We start from the raw sequence: 20,074 nt of genomic DNA on the forward strand, positions 1-20,074 counted from the left end.
TATCCAGTGATAGGATGCGTGGGAATGGTTCAAAGCTGTGCTGGGGGAGGTTTAGACTGGACATTAGAAAGCATTTCTTTACAGAGAGGATAGTCAAACACTGGAACAGGCTTCCTAGAGAGGTGGTTAATGCCCCAAGCCTGTCAGTGTTTAAGAGGCATTTGGACAATGCACTTAATAACATGCTTCAACTTGGTCAGCCCTGAAGTGGTCAGGCAGTTGGACTAGATGGTCATTGCAGGTCTCTTCCAAGTGAAATAGTCTATTCTATTCTATTCATAAACAATGCAGAAACACATCAGAATCTCTCTGAAGGGGAAACAAAGTGTCTTATCCGCACCTTCTCTTTGTAGAGGAAGTTGCTTGTCTTTATGTCATTTGTAGACAGAGTTGATTTAAGAACTAGTTTTAAGGCTGCCCTCCTTCTGTCTTAAGACACCACTTTTAACTGCCTACTACTTGTCAAATTCCAGCATTCAGTCTATGCGTTTCCAGGAAGTATGTCTGTCTTCGACTGGACATTTTGAGAAAGTCTCATCTCGAAGAGTTTAACTTTTTTCCAAGGACGAGACAGAAGAAAAAACATTAGGCTTTTTCATGTTAAAAAAGAAATTCTTAATCCTTTCACTGACAGGTAATAGCCCTTCTACACCTTGCTCCAGAGTAGAAGAAACAAGCTAATCCTAGAGCAGTACTGCACCTGATACACCGTCCATCATTCAGGCAATGTCAGATAAGGGTCTCCCAAATCAGAGTTTGCATTGAGAGTACCGTGCTTAATAACCCTTGCTAGACTTATGTTCCATGAATAACTTATTTTTGAACAGATATATTTTAACATCTATACATTCCAGTGACAATGAGTTCCACAGTTCACTTGTATATTCCTTTTCTTCATTTTAAACTTCCTGTTTGATAGTTTTATTGGGTGCTGCTTTACTCTAACATTGTGAAAAATAGTGAAAAATTACTCCTCATTCACCTTCTCCCTCCTATTCCTTTTTGTAGAGACAGCTTCCATGTCCTCCTCAATAATTTCCCTTCCACTCTTAAGGCCTGTAGCCTATTTAGTCCCTCTGGATGTAAAAGTTATTTCAGACCTGTCATCATAATTGGTGCCTTTCTACAGCTTCTTTTGTTACTCCATTTCCTGAAGTGTCAGAGGCTTTTGCAGTGGACCTACTGAGTATATCCCCCTCAGAGAACTGTGTGAGCATTGATTTGATTCTGTATGACTGTTCTTTTCTTTTTTTTCTCTTTTTTTTTTTAATCTGGGAAATTCTATGCAGATAATAATGCTTTGAAGAATTTTGAACCTGCAAAAATAGGTATTTGAATACATTTGGAGATCCTAGAGGTAATGATACTGATTTTAAAATGTTTTAAAAGTAATTCTGTATGACTACTGCAGCTCAAGCTGTGCCAGGGGAGGTTGGATATTAGGAAAAATTTCTTCACGGAAAGGGTAGTCAAGCATTGGAACAGGCTGCCCAGAGAGGTGGTGGAGTCACCATCCCTGGAAGCATTCAAAAACCAGGTAGACGTAGCACTTTGGGACATGGTTTAGTCTAGTCTACCTTTAATTGCTTTAGTGTGGACTTAGTAATGTTAGGTTAATGGTTGGACTGGATGATCTTAAAGGTCTTTTCCAACCTAAACAATTCTATGATTCTATAATTCTATGACTTTAGGTTTATCACTGGAGATCAATGACTGTTGGCTCTTTGGCTGGCAAATTACTCTGTTCTGCTGATGTGATTTGTTGTATCTTAACTCTACTTTGAGATACAAAGCATATCAAACAATCCTTAATTATACAAGTAGATGCAGGCAAACTAGTCAGCTGTGTATTTAATGCAAAATATTGCTTCAGTTCTGCTTGCACAATCTCTTACTGCAACCTAGTTATTTGTGATTTTGTCTTGCCACCTGACACGCAGAAGATCTGAGATGAGTTCTTGATGAAATCTTTCTGTGTTATTGCATCATCACGTGTGTGCCACAGCCATGGACCAGGAGGGAGGTGCAGGTGCAGAGAGTGCAACCCAATGATATGACCTAAGATATGGCTAGTATATCCCTCACTTGGAGCTGTGACACAGGGAAGTCCTCTGATATACCTTCCAGAAAAACATGTGACAACCACAGGGTAAGATAGGAATGGTACTGCATGGTAAATCCAGATCTTCATCTTTCAGAGCATCTTTCCTGGCTCTTCCCGTGCAAGAGACTATAGTGCCGATTGCTGCCACTCACAATGAAACGGGAGAATCAAGAGAGATGGCAGGGGTACACCATTGGCTTTCTATGAAGGAGTGACTGCATCAGTGGACAAGGGAAAAGCAATGGATGTCATCTACTTGGACTTCTGTAAAGCCTTTGACACAGTCCCCCACAACATCCTTCTCTCTAAATTGGAGAGATATGGGTTTGATGGGTGGACTGTTCAATGGATAAGGAATTGGCTGGATGGTCACATCCAGAGGGTGGTGGTCAATGGTTCAATGTCCAAATGGAGACCGGTGACAAGTGGGGTCCCTCAGGGGTCCGTACTGGGACTGGCGCTATTTAACATCTTCATCAATGACATAGACAGTGGGATCGAGTGCACCCTCAGCAAGTTTGCAGATGACATTAAGCTGAGTGGTGCAGTTGACACACCAGGAGGACGAGATGTCATCCAAAGGGACCTGGACAAGCTGGAGAGGTGGGCCTGTGTGAACCTCATGAGGTTCAACAAGGCCAAGTGCAAGGTCCTGCACCTGGGACGGGGCAACCCCCGGTATCAGTACAGGTTGGGGGATGAAGAGATTGAGAGCAGCCCTGGGGAGAAGGACTTGGGGGTACTGGTGGATGAAAAGCTGGACATGAGCCGGCAATGTGTGCTTGCAGCCCAGAAAGCCAACCATATCCTGGGCTGCATCCAAAGAAGTGTGGCCAGCAAGTCGAGGGAGGTGATTCTGCCCCTCTATTCTGCTCTGGTGAGACCTCATCTGGAGTCCTGCGTCCAGCTCTGGAGCCCTCAGCACAAGAAGGACGTGGACCTGTTGGAGCGGGTCCAGAAGAGGGCCACAAAAATGATCCGAGGGCTGGAGCACCTCTTCTATGAGGCCAGGCTGAGAGTTGGAGTTGTTCAGCCTGGAGAAGAGAAGGCTGCGAGGAGACCTTATTGCGACCTTCCAGTACTTAAAGGGGGCCTACAGGAAGGATGGGGAGAATCTTTTTAACAAGGCCTGTTGTGACAGAACAAGGAGTAATGGATTTAAACTAAAGAAGAATAGATTTAGACTAGACATTAGAAAGCAATTTTTTACAATGAGGGTGGTGAAGCACTGGAACAGGTTGCCCAGAGAGGTGGTAGAGGCCCCATCCCTGGCAACATTCAAGGTCAGGCTGGATGGGGCTCTGAGCAACCTGATCGAGTTAAAGCTGTCCCTGCTCAGTGCGGGGGGGGTTGGGCTAGATGACCTCTAAAGGTCCGTTCCAACCCAAAGCATTCTATGATTCTATGATTCCCCTTCCATGCTCACCCTAGAGCTAGTTTCAGCATCCTTTCACAGGTGGTCACATAGCTGTATTGATTCAAACAAAACAAACTGTTAACTTGTCTATTTTGTGTGAAATGCCTCTCCTCACTGCACATGTGGGTAGTCCATGTCCTTTAACTAAACAGTGGTATTTTCTTTTCCTGCTCACTCATTTCCCACCACTTTCCTGCTGTGTGACTCACGCACAACTGCAAGACTGCTGCATGAGCGTTAGAAAGGACAAGGCATGCAGCCCTCAGTCAGCATGGTTTTTTGACAGTCAGGGTAATTAATAATGGCATTAGCCTGGTGGTAATGATTTTAGAAAGTTTTTTCTTGTTCATTTCATCTGTGTCAGAACCAAGATTGGGCGGGATGAAAAAGTTTGCTCCTCCCAGCCACAGTTCCTAAGGTGCTACAACCCAATGGTAAAATCACCCCTTCCTTTTGAAAACATGGGATGCAGTCTTTTTCATCTACCTGCGTCAGAAACTCTCCTTTCTTTGGGAGAAAGTACTTATCCTCAAAATCACATTCAAGTCTTGAAACCAACCAGAAAGCACAGGAATAACATTCAATGAAACAGCAGCAAGCAGCAAGGACTGACCCTGTTTATAACAATTAGTTTATATAAACACTGGGTTATTTCAGAAACACTTGGAAAAGTTTGCTATATAATTATAAAAGAAAATTTGCTGCCTGTACCCTGAGATACCACTAAGAATGGAGACACTTACAGGTGTCCACTCGCTGGAGATTTCTCATCCGGATGATCCTTACGGTCAGCAGGTAGCAGGGAGAGGATTCTATCTACAAAGCAGAGTATGAATAAGCCTTCAGTGGGAAAAAGTATCAAATGTGCAAGCTAACTGAGTGCTACAAGACAATAATAGTCAGTAAAAATTGTGTCAACCATCTCACTATTCTGCAACATAACCTTCTGCTATTAAACAATTCTTGTTTTAACATTTTATACATTTCACTGTCTTTTTGCTGGGTTATCTGAGAGTCTGGATTGCTCATCATAGCAGAAAAGAAAGGGATAAATCCCTGTCAACTGATACTGTCTGTGAGACGCTTGCAAAACCTCTTGCTCTGAAATTGCAGTTTAGCTCTACAACATAGCTACAATAAGTCTTTTAGAGTAAATGCACTGGTGCGCACACGGTGGAGCTGTCAAAATACCAGCAGTCTTACTCAAAGTTACAGTCAATCCCCTTAGTAACCACCCATGACATCTCATCACATTGAAAAAAGCACTGTTGTCACTGATTCTTATGGGATAAACCTGAAGTACAACTCTCAGAGAGGTGTTTTTGCCTTCTGCTTCAAAAACTTTTTTTTTTACAATTGTACAGGAAAAAGAATAACAATAATCTGAGCTTTTGTAAATCACAACTATGAGATAAACCAATGGCTGAGAATTGTTTCCAGAGGATTTAGGTGGTAAACAATTAGGTATTGGTTGCCTTTGAGGAAAAATAAAGAAAAATAACCCCCTCCAAAAAATCCTTAAGATTGAAAGTGCTTAACTTCCTTTGGTCCCTTTGAATGCCTCCACCATAACCTTCTATAAAACAAGTATCTCCAGTTTTTGTGACTGCAGGAACCTCTTCCTACTTGTTATTAGAGGATAATGTGATTTCCTTCTTCTGAGGAAGGTGATTTCCTGCTGGCTCATTCCATAAAGCTGCCTCTGGCTCAGACCTATCTGCAAAAGGCTACTCTAACAAAGTCAATAAATAAATCAGCATTTCCTGTGGCTGTGACACATGGTCACTTCCTCACACTCCTAGAAACATTTCCACCTGCATAAGTGGTTACAGCAGAACCCTCCAAATCATTCTTTTTGACAACTGCTATTTTTATCAACTGATTTCCTCTCATTTAGGAGCATCCTTCTATTTCTATAGCACTTCAGAGACTTCCTAGAATGACTGTAAACAAGCAGACAAAGTAAATGTTAAGGCAGATAAAGAGAACCTGGAAGAACCTCACTTAAAACAATATGTGTAATGTTGCCAATTATTTCTTTTTAAGAGAACAGAGCAAAAAGGACCTTATTTGCCGATGGGAAGACAATTAGGCTTCCTTTGTCACAAGAAGTTACTTTTTCAAGTTGTGTTTAAAACCCTCTCTTCTCTCTCCTAACACGTCATGTTATGTTAAAATGTTTTTGCTGAGATCTTAAAAAGGGTTCCTGCTTTCACCCCTCCTGTATATGCCTCAAGAATTCTTTATTTTCTTCCTTCTTCAGTACTTCTTAATGAAATTCACCCTTAGCAATCCATCCATCTTCTATTTCAAGTGTTCTCAAAGGAGAAAAAGCCTAACAGAAGCTGCAAAATTTGCAAACAACAACTGATGGAGAGGTATGTCCTCAGAGCTACCCTACGCAAGGACACTGGTTCACATTTCAGAAACAGTATAGCCGTACTAATACAGTTCTCCACCCAGTTAATTAACCCTTCTTCTCAGCTGGGTAATTAGCATAGGTGAATCACCACACTCACATGTTAGGAATGAGCTTGGGCACCTCAGCATATGCCCTAGAAGGCAGAAACTCCTTGCTCGGTAGGATCTGCATAAGCATGGGGCAATTCTTGCAGCCATTTATCTCCAGAGATTGCACAAGGTGCTGCCAGCTCCTGGATCAGCTCCAGCTATGCTTCCTCAGGCAAATGGCATTGCTTGAGTGAGAACCGATGGATTCAATATTTGCAAAGCAGTTTGAGATTTTTACATAGGAGGCATTAAGGAAGTGTGGTGGGTTGGGTTTTTTTTAATGATTATTACACCATTTCTGCCATCTGATTACCTGTCATCTGGTTCCCATGTAATGACTTTCTAATGTGTAAACCAAATTTCCCTACCTGGCATGGGGAAATAAATTCTCAGAGATATGGGTTTCACAAAAAGACTTACTGAAGTTTCACAAAAAAAAAAATCAGTGGCTTCACAGAAGCTACAGAAATCAGGACCTGTGCTTGCACTGGGGGAGAAGCAGATGCCACCAGCCAGTTACCCAAGGAAGAGGCAGCAGCCAGGAGTTAGCTATTCTGGCAGCCCTGGCACCTGCCAGTGGGGGTAGAGAAGACAACAGGGAGAGCAGAAATCACCTGGTAATCAGGCCTCACTAGTTCTACTGCTCCCAGGAGGATTTACTATTTTAATTAATTCCAGTAACATATTAAACAAAAGAAATATATTTACATAGCAACTGTGACAACCATAACATGATGTACTAGGGTCTAGTTATACAAACAAAGAAAATAGCAGCTATGCATGCATAAAGCAAAGGATAGAAGTTCTGTTATTCTGTTCACTTAAAACCTATTATGATCTCCTTAACAAAAAAAGGCTGCTGCTATGTCATGATGTTCCACATACAGAGAGGTTTCCACCACAGCCTTGAGTGGTGGAAGACCCCAAGCAGCCTCCAGGGCTAACAAGGACATAAAACAACCATTTAGCGCTGTCACATTGTAGCTTTGCTTTTGGTAAAATCAAGACTGATGTAGCCACTCTGCGACTGTTTCACTGATTGTCAATCTGTTGGCTTGTCTTCAGTGCGGTACTTCTCAAATTGTGCATGTGTGCTTCATGTACACATGTGTATAACACAGCTGCATGCAATATAGCATGCTGCGATGCCAGTGCACAAGCAGGGTGTACACTGCTAGTTTCTCTGTACTCCCAAGGCACCAAAGTTTTACTGGGATTTTCCAAACAACAGCTCCATCAAATGTAGCCCAGACCTCATAGACCCTTCTTCCAATTTTCTACCACATCTTGTAAAAAAGAATAACATGGTACAAACTTGGAACCGAGTTACTGTGTTGGTGGAAGTAAAGGATTCCTCTGTCATGTGAATGATTCCAACTTTCTCCCACCTGGGGTAAGTAAGAATTTGAAAACAGAAATTTCTCTGTCTTGAGCACTGTGAGGATGCAGGCTGCCTGCATTCCTGGCAGATTTGTGCCTCTGTAGGTCTATCCCAGCCCTCTTTAAAGTCACGCTTATGTTCAGAGGTAGGTATGTGTGGCATGCATCCATCTCGAGAAGCACTGCTGTAAATTCCTCCACTAGTTTAGCCGTATAATACATCCTGTCACATCACAAGTGGCTGTGGAGATCCAAAATGACAGTATTCCTTAATGAGACAAAAGTCCATGAGACCAGAGGACGGCTATTCTTCTTTACCTTTTTTAACTTGTTTTTGTCTCAGTACCTTTCTTCAGCCTCTAGGCTTCTTCATCTAACAGGCTCTTCCAGCATGGGCTGTTGCTAGCAGCATCTTCCCAGCTTGCAATATCAATGGTATGGACATTCACCACTCCACCATGCCTACTGTAGACTACCTCAGTCTCGGAATTCCACAACAGTACAATCAAGTGTGTGCTGGGTCAATGCATATTTTGGTTTTCAGTGCTAGCGCCCTGTTTTACCCTAGATGTTCAATGAGCTAGCAGAATATTGTAGTTGCCTTCCCAAAAGAGAGAGCAGTTATCCAACAACACTGATCCAGAGAGGAGAATTTACTCTTGAACCTCCAGGGGCAGCCAATGCACTCTTAGTCTTGACTGTTGCCCTTTTTAGATTGGTATTTGTTCCAAAGCAATCATAAACTAACAGAAAAATAATGCAGAGATCCTGAAATTAATTTTCAGTGTGTGTGATGAAAACTATATCATCACCAAAAAGCAGCTGTCCTCCAAGCAGGTGCCCAGATGTTGCTTTTCTACAAGAAACATGAAATGCCTTTCATCTGGTCTTGTGAGGTGGTCTTTGTCGTGCTGGGTGAAAAATTTTGACAAGGGAGCTGAGAAAACTATTTGCCACAGTGTGCTGGTACCATTACCTATTTCAATGCAACCTCACTGCATGCTATTCCACAAGCCATCCTGCAAAGATCAGATGAGATTTAAAAATACCTTGAGGACAATTAATTTATTTTTTCAACAGTTGAAAAAGGCCATTCCTACAGACCAACCTGAGAAAATTTGTGTTATCTATGACAACCACGAAAAGAGCTTCCTCTCCACCCACACATTTTTCCTGCAGTCACCCAATAATGCCTCTATCTGTTTCTATGTCATCTACTGGCACAGCAGCCTTTCCTGGCAGAGATAGCTTGCCTGCCTTGACTAAGGTTCCCCTGCATTCCTGGCTGGGAGAAGCATTCTGCTGAGATTAAATCACTCACAGGATGTCACCGGGGCACTCCTTTCTTCATCTCCAGGTGCTAATTTAACTAGATGGTAGCCAGGCACCAAACCAAAAGAACTAAAATACTTTGCTGCTGACGATGTATCTAGAGCTGGTGGTGTGTGAAGTGCCTACTTTGAGCTGTCTGAGTCAGGTCTCCTTAGAGAATATGCATCCTCAAGTTTTTTACAGTTGTAATCGGGATGTTTCAGGCTGTGAACATCGCTCAGCCAAGCCCTGCCCCAGCCTGCTGGAGCCTATCTCCCACTGCTGTGGGTCTCCACTGGACCCCCCGCCCGACATCAGCTGCCTGGGCTGAGCACGGTCGGCTACTGCATTTGGCCATGTCTTTGAAGCTCTTCCTCATTCTTGACAAACCCAGGCTCCACACTGGAAAAGCATCCGCTCTAATTGCTTCCTTCCTTCACTGCCTCCAGGTGCTGGGGCTGCAGCACCTCCATCGATGGCTGTAGGGCTGTGTGGGGGCTGGGAGAGTGTCGAGGACTGCTGCTGCTGCTGGCTGTTTTTCACAAGCTGTGTGTTTCATGGTTTTCATTAGTAACATAACTTCCAATCAGACTGCCTTTTCACCAGAATTAGCAGAAGTCTTGGTTAGATATTGGTGAATTAGAAACTCCCACAGCTGGATGGAAACACCCCTGTCATGCATATGGCCACAGTAACCCTGGTTTCAGCAGGGAAAATTTATCTGTGCCCACAGGATCATGACAGGTATATGCAAGGCCACAAGAATTGTATTCTTCAGGTCGTTGCTTCCTCATATGTCCATCATGGGACTCTGAACACTTTTGATGAATAAGACTGTGCACATCATACTGTGCTTGAAACACATTTTCAAAAAGCAGAACTTCAAATATTGATCAACACAACATGGATACTCTCAGTGCACAGTCATCCCGCCTTCTGCAGAGATCTATTATTTGACTGATAACTCAGGCTAGTTGCATAGCCCTTTCAGTACTGTTAACATTGTCCTCCATCTTTTAGTGTTCCCAGATGTTAACAACAGGATTTCTTCTGATTTTGAAAAATAGGTCAATTTGAAACATAGAGCATTCAACTGCGTGTTCAAAATTATTTCCATATGTAGTACTGTAGCCAGGGGAATAGGATAGTCCATCTATGAAGAGACAGAGCCCTCTTATACTGCTTTGCCCTCCCCAACCACAACAAATATGAGAGAAAGAAACTCGACTGAGCATTAACCATCTGAGGGTTGAGACTCATCACACCCAATTCCAGATAGCTGTAAAATAGGTGTTTACATCTGACAGCTGTTAGGCATTTCTGGAGTTTCATCCTAAGGTAGACATTACCACAGGACATGCATCACACCCTGAAAATCTCTATTTCTGACTACTGATTCTCAGAGGAATCTAGAGGTCTATCTCAGACACAGATGTTTTACATTTTTAATGTCAAATGTGGATAAGACAAACCATATTTCAAAGTTATGAGCTGATGGGAAGTGGCCTCCTTTGACTTTGTGAGGTTTATTTTTGAAGTGGGAGGCATGCTGGAGCATGCCATTTCAGCAGTCTGTAATTTAGGCATCCTTATACCACTACTCGGGGTGGAATGGTAGGGAGGCTCCTGGGCTCAGAACAGCTTCTGCAGCTGACCAGAGCCACTGCTGGTGCCATGCTCCTGCAAGCACCACGGGGCTGAGGGTGGCTCAGGAGTTGTTGCCTCCTGCCTTTCCAGTTGCTGCTGAGCCCAGGGCTGGAGATGCTCCTGACAGCAGGTTCTTTTCCTTGTGGGAGACAGGGACCCCATGCCTGGCACCTGCGGGGACCCAGTCCTCCTGCCTGCCTCCGCTCCTGGTTCCTATGATGGAGTCCCACTTGTATCAGAGGCGGCAGATGCAACCTCCTCCTAACCTCACCATGCAGTGTGGCAGCTCCCCACTCTTCCCATGATCTCAGGAGCTGCTTCCAGCTTCCAAAACCCAGCAGAAGCCAGAGTTCCTGCTTTGCACAAGGGCGAGAGTTTAACCTGCCCCATTTCTGGTAAAGGGCTGCTGTTCTCCCAGCTGCACAAACCCTGCAAGAACAAGGAGCCCCTGCCTGGCAGGGAAATGAGGTACCACTTGACCTGAGGTATGAGGCTTCTTACCCTTGTTAAGACATTGCTCATGCTGAATTCAGAACTATGCATCCAATTTTTCCCCTCCCCTTCCCTCACATTAATTACTGTATGAGACCTGCTGCAATCCTTACATACTTTAATATAAGCACCGATGTCTGAAATACTAGAGCTGGCTCTGCCTGCTGCTTTAGCATGGGGCAAAGTACCAGCCAAAGCCTGAATAAAATAATTTTCCTAATGCAGATAAAAATCAGCATGTTGGTGTAAAGGCATATGCAGTTGCTGGACTATGCTGTGCTATGTTTCTAACAGATGATCCCTCTTACCTGGCAGAGACCCTCATATTTAAGTCTTCTGGTATTTTCAGTGATGAAAACTTTACATTTGAAAAAAAACCTGAGCAGAATATAAGAGCATGTATGCATCCTTCACATAAACACATGATATGCTGCAGTAATTGTCATGATCATGCAAGTGCATGATAGAGTGCTATGTTCTGAACAAAGAAGAAAAACCAATGACTATGTAACCAGATGCAAGAACAACAACTCAGTCCATCACCAATGGATTGTTATGAATTTTTGGAATTTTGAAACATGAAAAATAATCCTTCAGTGAGAGACAGGGGCAATGGAGTGGTCTAGAAGAAAGTTATCGTCCCATACACATAAGATGATTCTTCTGATCCATTACTGTCACGCCTGCTCCCTCAAAATTTCACGACCCTTAAATGTCTTTGATCTAAGCTTATATCCTGCGCAGATAATGGAAAAACAAACACATCACTGTGTGGGATTAAGAAATGGAGACAAGAAGTTACCTGTCATATGTATAATTATCATAGATAATTATAACCCAGGAGTTGAAATCTTTTTGCTTTCTCTCATCATGATTTTAGGTTCCTTACCCCTTGTAAGGAGCAGACGTTATACCAAAGACTGATCAATTCTCAGTGCCTAAATTGTACCAGGACTACCTAGTAACTAGCTTATCACAAAGCTCACCTGTCTTCCTGTTTACAGTATTACTTCAGCTTCTAGATAAAGCTCCTTTTCAGCTTCATTTGGTCTCAGTATAACTGTCTGCATGGATTATAATGCAAATTTCTATAGAATTACCTGGCTCAGAAGCAGACACTTCTTGGGACAACATTGTTATGCAAGTCAAATTTAAAATTCTCTACTCTTGACAGATAGGAAACAATGCCTGTACTTACTCTACAGCTAGCAAAGTAGCAGAATGAGAACCCCTATCAAAATCAGTAATTTCTAACAAAAATAAACCTATGACTGATCTTGAAACACAAGAAATAGATTTAGCACTTTCAAGCCTCACTACTTTCACACAATCCCCTGTTACAGTTTTTTTCTGATGGAGCACAGAACTGGTGAAAAATCAGGGTTCAATAATCCAGGACTCCCCCAAAAATTACTACGATAGAGATTGCACTGCCGAAGTCATTACAGTAGAACATGCATCACTGTTACTTTTGTCCCTTTCAGTTACAAAAAGCACTGTGGAACAGAAAGTTCACCAATTAATTTCTTTCACAAGTAAGTGAGGGATTAAAACAGGAGATATTCTGCATGCTCCCAATAAAACATAAGAGAAATACAAGAAGCAATTCTGAAAATCATAAACGTAAGTGGAATAACATGATCCAAACAATAAACTTAAGGGTGTTTTCCTTGTAACACTCAAACTGCTGCCATCTTATTTATCTACCTGAGCCTTCTCCCCTTTTGAGAAAACAAAACCCTCAGCCCTGTTTGGTTTGAAATTCTCTTGTTCATAGTACCTTGAAATCACCTTTGTCTGGTACACTACTTTCATCATTTTCTTCATTTTCTTCTTGCGGTTCGCCATCTCCAAAAGAATCGATGTCTGAGTCTTCATCCTGAAGAAAGAAATAAATGATAAATGATAACATTAAAACAACAACAGCAGCATTATCAGGGTAGATAATTAATTCCTACTTGCAGTAACTTATGCTGAAACCCCAGTTAGAACGGCTGTTGGTTACACCCAGTTGTGTTACAGTGCTCAGCAAAATGAACAAACCACCATGTGGTTCAGCATGCGCTGGTACAAAATCCATGTGCGGGTTACCCTTTCAACGAGTCAGTGAAGGAAGACACATTTCAGCTGTGAGATACCCAAAAGGTGCCTCTGCATTTATTCTGTGAATAAAGGTTTGCTTTTTGTTTTGAATGTGATCATTTGTCAATCTGCCCCTGCTCTCAGGAATATTAAATCTCAATTTATAAAATCCCAGAATCTCTTCTCTGGGTTTGAACCCAGAGCATGAAACATGTTGCAATTGCAAAATTTTAAATCTAATATTTCAATTTTTTCAGGAAACAGAAGCTCCAAAATACTTCTACAGTGTAGGGTGCCCCCTTTTCAAATGCTTTGTAGGAAAACACCATTAAAGGACAGTTCCTATAAAAAAATGTCAGAAGTATTCTGTTTCTGTTTGCAGAGTACTTCCTGAAGTGGTGTGCCTTCATGCAGTCAAAAATCACACAGAAAAATGTATGTAATATACTACAGTTAAAATTAAATGTAAATCTTGAAATGACCCAGAAAATGCAAAGCAAAATGGAAAATTCAGAACACAAATGGAGTGCAGAAATAAAATTCGATTCCCTATCTCTAGTGTCTATCCTGTCCTTATCCCTTTTCCAATAACAAAAAATTGGGTTGTCACATTAATACACATGGCAAAATTTTGCTATTGATACAGAAATATTAAGGTTTTAATAAAAGTAACATTTAATTATGGAAGAAAAAAGATTTTTTTAATTCTGGGTCTGGATTCAGGCTGATAATTCAGTCCCCTAAAATTTGTTTCCTTCCCTGTTCATTTTTTCCACTTTCTCGTCTTCTTTTGTCCCCTTCTTACACTGACTTCTCTCATTTTGCCTATGAAGCTGAGATATTTGGCTCCAGTAGAGTCAGGAGGACTTTTGCCACTGATAGCCATGAAAAGAACATTTCACCTTAAACTCCTTCAGGCAGAGACATTGCCACCTAGTTCCCGTCAGACAGTAAGTTTGTACAGTAGCTTGTATATAAAAATGCTCACAAAGTAGGATTTTGGTTTCTGTCAAATGCAGTGGACCTTAAGCAAACTTTTAAAGCCGTTTTCTTACCTGTAGTGCTTTTGCATTTGATGGCATCATGGCCTTCCCTGGATTCATGTAATAGAATGTTTCTGGCACCTCCACGGGCAGCACTTCCTGAGACATGTTTGCAGGATTTACTCCTGTAGGAGTCAATGACAAGTTATTTTATAAAATGACCTGAGGCCCCACCCATCTCATCTCTATAAGTAAAGGACTCCCCTCCCATTGCCGAAGACGGTGGAGCGCCATGACTGCTCCAGGGAAGGATCTTACAGGACAAGCACAACAGCCAAAGAGATGCAGTACCTTCCTCTGGCTGGGCTGGGAACTTCTCCCAGCCTGTGCTTATCCCTTGGGTCCTACACTGCTGCCACCCTTTTTCCGTGATGAGCAGAGTCCCAGGCCGTCCTGCCAAGCAGAGGAGAAGCATGAAGGGCACTGCTGGAGCCTGCTCCTTCAAACCCAGCTCTTCCCCAGCTATGGCACAGGGACCCCCCGATCAGACAGCAATGGCAGGTCCTGTGTGGGGGAAACTGAGCCTGGAAAAATTCTGTGTGTAAATAACTACCAGTGATGTGCCTGCATGCAGGCACACATTTGTCGACTTTGGTCAAAGCCTCCATATAGGTGGGGAGACCCAAACATCACTGCCTGTAAAGAGGCGCTGCCCTGTACCATGCAGTAACCCCCCTGGAAAGGGCCACCTCCACCACCTCACAGGTTACTGCATGGACAAGTAGCTCCCAGCTCCTCCTGGGCTGCTCCTGTTTCTTCTTCCCGGGGGAGCAAGGCCAAGGCATGGGCACGGGGCTGGATCTTCCGTTTGCAGAGGTGAGCAGTAGGTGGGGGAGGTGAGTGAGGGGCATGGAGTAGCAATACCAGATTGTGTGCGATAGAATGGCAGGGGAGAAGGAGGTGGACACTGGCAAGGTTTAGCAGAGATCTTGAGGTCAATACCTATGGCTACAAGCATTATCCAGGACTACTACTGCACCTGGCAGTACCTCAAATTTGACAAAAAAAGCAAGGAAATATCTAATAGCTGTGCAAAGCAGATAAGAGTTATGTTTTTGTATATTTTCCAAAGAAAAGCAATTGAACTTTACACAGCAACTGCAGGAAACTCACGTGAAGATGAATGGAATATAGTGTCCGTGGTTTAGTTTTATTAGTTTTATTTTACAGAGATTTTGTTCAACCAAAGACATGAACAAAAGAGCACATTAACATCTCCAGGCATACCCAGTGGAAATTACCATCTTCAAACACAGAAAAACAAATGAATAACAAACTAGCAGCTCCAGTAACAGTAGGCTGTGTCATAACATCTGCATTTCCAGCATGAAAAGTAGCTCTGCCCACACTTAAAGTACAAGAGCATCGTTTGGCTTCAGGTCATGGACACTCTGAGCTGCATCCTGGAGAACTCCTCTTGCAGCTTAATTCAGAGAACAATCATTCATCTTTTTTTTTTTTTAGCCTCACCAGAAAAGAAGCCCTGCCTGACCTTGGAAGACCTGCCACAGGACACTAAAAATACCAGTATACTAGTTATTAGAGCAGGCCAGCTTTCCCAAGGCTGATTAGTTCAGAGGACCATTAGCATAAGTGATGATATTCACCTAGAAAACCCTCTAAAGGTGACAAATCTTAATAAAGCTGAGATTGCCTGTCCTCGAGGAAACCTGTGAGGAAGAACAGGCAGCTTCTGTGTACAGACTTCCACGTTTGCGGACTTAATTCCCCATTATATGCACACTCGGCCATCTGGACTGATCTGTATGGCCTTCGGCTAAATCAAGGTATTCTGCTCCCACCTGAGTGACTCCACAGGGAACGCCATAAAGAAAGAAAACTCCGAGGCTCTCATTAACAACTGAACTAGTGTTATCTAATTTAAAATCTGAATATACAAAGCCAGATGGTCTCAATTTATAAAATGAAAAGCAGAGGCTCCAAGTGGAATGATTTTATTTCTTTACATTCATATTTCAGTAATTTAAGGATAGATGAAGCAAAATAACCCATCTGCTTCAAAGATCTAACTGTAGTTGCTCTGGCAGCAAACAGCACACTACTCTCATCATTTAGTGCTTACTAGACCTCATACTCCTTCTAATACTTAGATTTCTTATTCACACTACAACCCAGTTTGTAGAAGCATCAATCACTTGGCTGATGCATATATGTGATGAATATAAAGTGCCATACTTTTCTCAGTATGATTGTCACATCCTAACAGGAATATATTCTAGTACTTTTAAAGTCTTTGGTTAAAGACTTGCTTTAAAATTAATTTTCCAGAAAATTCCTTCTTATCTGTGACAGGGGTAAGACAACAGACAGCAGTAGTGCCCCTGCCTCCTGTGAGTTTCCTCTCCTGCTCCACATCTCCTTCCTTCACTAACTGCACAAGTGATGGTTTAAGACTCCACTCCTCCTGCATGAAGAGGACGTAGCTGAGCCAGAATGCCCATCTGACTCTGCTCTCCAACGCTGTTTTTTGTATAGAAGTATCTATATGTCTGAGAGCAGTGAGGTGGTCACAGCCAGTCCTGGTTGTGTTTCCAGCTTGCCAGAATAACCCCAGGCTCATTTTGCCTGGCCTGTTCGAAGGCTAGGCAAGGATATACTGTTGGAAGGCATTTAGGGGGACACTGGCTATCAGCAGTTTCCGTCCAGTCCGAGACTGTGATAAAAGAAATCACAAAGCTATATTTGAACAAGTTGAAAAATGTTAAGCTTGTCATGGAGCTCCATTTCTCCACAGCCTGTCTCTGCAGTCAGATGTAAAACATTTAATCTGTAACAAATTCTAGGATATCGTATCATCTGTTAAATCTCAAAAATAAACTACATCATATGTTTACAAAGTAGATACCAAACCAAACCAACTGCAGCTCAAGGAGGAATTTGGAGCATGGCTTACTTTCAAGACTGGTTGGAACAATTTTGGATGTCAGCCAGCTGAGTAGCAGAAATTGCAAAATTGAAAAAACAACTATCAATTGCTCAAGATTTAAAAGTGTGTATTAATATACGTAGAAACTTGTGGATCCTTACCTGATAGTTATCAGCCTCTAAGGATGCCCCATTACCCCAGCAGAAGAAAGGAAATAGGAGGGAAGCTAACATTTCATATATTTACAACTAATTTACGGATTATTATGTGAGAGAGAGAAGGGTGCAATAAGCAGCAGCTGGCAGGAAAAGTCATACTGGGAGGGGCCAAGGGACCATCTTTTCCCAGTGTTTAAGGGCAGAGCAAAGAAGAGAGAGCTGGGAGCTAGAAAGCACTCTGTGGTAGGCTGACCCTGGCTGGATGCCAGCTGTGCACCAAATCCGCTCTCTCTCTTCCCCTCCTCAACTGGACGGGGGAGAGAAAATATAATGAAAAGCTCATGGGTCGAGATAAGGACAGGGGGAGATTGCTCACCAACTACTGTCATGGGCAAAACAGACTCGACTTGGGGAAATTAGTTTAATTTATTACCAGTCAAATCAGAGTAGGATAATGAGAAACAAATGCTAAATCTTAAAACACCTTCCCCCCACCCCTCCCTTCTTCCGAGGCATAACTTTACTCCCAATTTTCTGTACCTCCTCCCCACCAGTGGCTCAGGGGGATGAGGAGTGGGGGTTGCAGTTAGTTCATCAGATGTTCTGTCTGCTGCTCCTTCCTCCTCAGGGGAGGACTCCTCACACTCTTCCCCTACTCCAGTGTGGGGTCCCTCCCACAGGAGACAGTCCTCCATGAACTTCTCCAACATGAGTCCTTCCCATGGGCTACAGTTCTTCATGAACTGCTCCAGCGTGGGTCCCTTCCACGGGGTGCAGTCCTTCAGGAGCAGACTGCTCCAGCGTGGGTCCCCCACAGGGTCACAAGTCCTGCCAGCAAACCTGCCCCAGCGTGGGCTCCTCTCTCCATGGGTCCACAGGTCCTGCCAGGAACTGCTCCAGTGTGGGCTTCCCACGGGGTCACAACCTTCTTTGGGCATCCACCTGCTCCAACGTGGGGTCCTCCATGGGCTGTAGGTGGATATCTGCTTGACTGTTAACTTCCATGGGCTGCAGGGGCACAGCCTGCTTCACCATGGTCTTCACCATGTGTTGCAGGGGAATCTGCTCTGGTGCCTGGAGCACCTCCTCCTCTTCCTTCTTCGCCCACCTTGGTTTCTGCATAGATGTTCCTCTCACATATTCTCACGCCTCTCTCCGGCTGCAATTGCACAAATTTCCCCCCTGCCTTCTTAAATATGTTATCGCAGAGGCACTACCACTGTCATTGATGGGCTTGGCCTTGGCCAGCGGTGGGTCCATCTTGGAGTCGGCTGGCATTGGCTCTATCGGACATAGGGGAAGCTTCTAGCAGCTTCTCACAGAAGTCATGCCTGTAGCCCCCAAGTCGCAAAACCTTGCCATGCAAACCCAATACACACTCACAGGGTGCGTATCAGGCATCTGTAAGCCCAGAGTGGTCAGAATCTCAGCAGTAGGATTTAATGCCATCACATTTTCTGGATTATGGTTTTTTAGTTGCTATTCTTTTTAATGGAACAGCATATCAAGACTGCTTTAAAGAAACTAGAGGAGGGATATAGCTTTATCTCCATCTTAAATGTTTGTCTCTACCATCTCTTTGTTCCTGATTTCCTCTTTTCTTCTTTCCATTCCCTGTCATCTTTTGTTTCCCCGTTGACTTCTTGGTTTTACAAAATATCCGTTTCCTTCCTTTGTCCATCTCAATACCACATAGCTATAATTCCCTGTGTTAAAGGGAGTGCAAAGGAGACCTCAGGACCCAAGGAGGAGGAAACTGGAGGCATGAAAAGACATCCCAGGGTTTTGATATGAAGAGCTGGAGGGGTGGGAGGAGTGCTAGGAAAGTGCTTTATGAATGCTGCAGGTGTGCTGGGCTTCAGTGGGAACCCTGCAAGGGACAGACTTTCAGGAGAAGCTCAAAGGTACAAAAGCTCAATGGCACGAAAGACACACAGCTCTCATTCGTTGCTACCTGTTGACCAGCATACCATGATGAGGGCATGAGGAAACCAGCCCTGCTGGAAATGTGGCCCTGATAGCCTCCTCTGCAGCATTATCAGTCTAGCAAGACAGTGGGATATTGCACATGCACAGCAGAGTTCCACATGTTAACAGGTTTTGGCACAGGATTTCTCAGAAGGGAGTCCTCCTCTACCACCCACATTCTCCCATATCCGTTGTGACAGACACATTTCCCATCATTCACATGCTGCAACCTGTAGTCTCACAAACTAATAGCTCACTTCACTCAGACTGTTTGCGGTAATCTTTTGTTTGATCAGTCTTTGGGCCACAGAACAGCGTAAAATGGTGCTGCCAACCATCCCATTAGCTTCTGCTTCCTCAGCGGCACTCACCCAGCAGGACTGTCTGAGTACTCACAATGCCTTGCGAGGGGTTCAGAAGCCCCACTGCTGCTTTTCTTAGGTTCCTACGGGCTGACTCACCTCACTGAGCTGCCCAGTTCTCAATGCACCTTTGTGATAATCAGAAAGGCTGGGGCAAAGGTGCAATTGCATGCTAATCCCTCCCCTTACCTACAGATAATGAATAGGTAAGAAGGAAAAGCAAGACACAGAAAAGATGCAGAACATATTCATTACAATTAAGGAGGTCACTGTGTTAGTGGTTGTAGTTAATATTAGCACAATACCAAGAGTTCTGTCTTTTAAAACATTTAGGAAAAATCATGCTAACTCCTGTCAGTGCTAACACTGTGATACAGCGTGGGCCTGGATTTTTGCAGTGCTCCTCCACGCCTAGTTTGTTTCCTCCCTTGAATAGATAATACCTTGAAATTGATCCTATTTCCTGTAAAAAGGGACACTCCCAACCTGCAAAACCAAAAGGATTTTAAATGCCCACATCTGCAGCTGTTACCTACATTCTTTCAATGCCTCAGTACAGCCCAGAGGCTGAGCACAGGAAACATACCCCATTAACAGCTAAACCAGAACGAAAAATGCCAGAAGACAAAGCGACACAAAGCCTCCATGCTGGCCTGCAAGAGATGACAACCAGGATCTTCTGCAAGTGTTCTGTGCAATTAATTAATAAATT

The 20,074-nt window shown here is 43.4% G+C and overlaps 1 protein-coding gene across 1 annotated transcript in view; it reads right to left on the bottom strand.

Moving 5' to 3' along the window:
• LOC104032097 (cytosolic phospholipase A2 epsilon-like) overlaps window positions 1–14,095 on the bottom strand; it is a 37,675-nt gene extending 23,580 nt beyond the window's left edge. The window contains exons 1-3 of the mRNA XM_075713147.1: window positions 14,000–14,095; window positions 12,643–12,741; window positions 4,265–4,337 (exon numbers count right to left, since the gene is read on the bottom strand). Of these exons, the coding sequence (XP_075569262.1) occupies window positions 4,265–4,337; window positions 12,643–12,741; window positions 14,000–14,095 (268 nt within the window). The remainder of the gene's footprint in view (window positions 1–4,264; window positions 4,338–12,642; window positions 12,742–13,999) is intronic.
• Window positions 14,096–20,074: the final 5,979 nt, after the last annotated feature.

The sequence above is a fragment of the Pelecanus crispus genome, chromosome 6, assembly GCF_030463565.1.
Source record: "Pelecanus crispus isolate bPelCri1 chromosome 6, bPelCri1.pri, whole genome shotgun sequence".
NCBI lineage: Eukaryota > Metazoa > Chordata > Aves > Pelecaniformes > Pelecanidae > Pelecanus > Pelecanus crispus.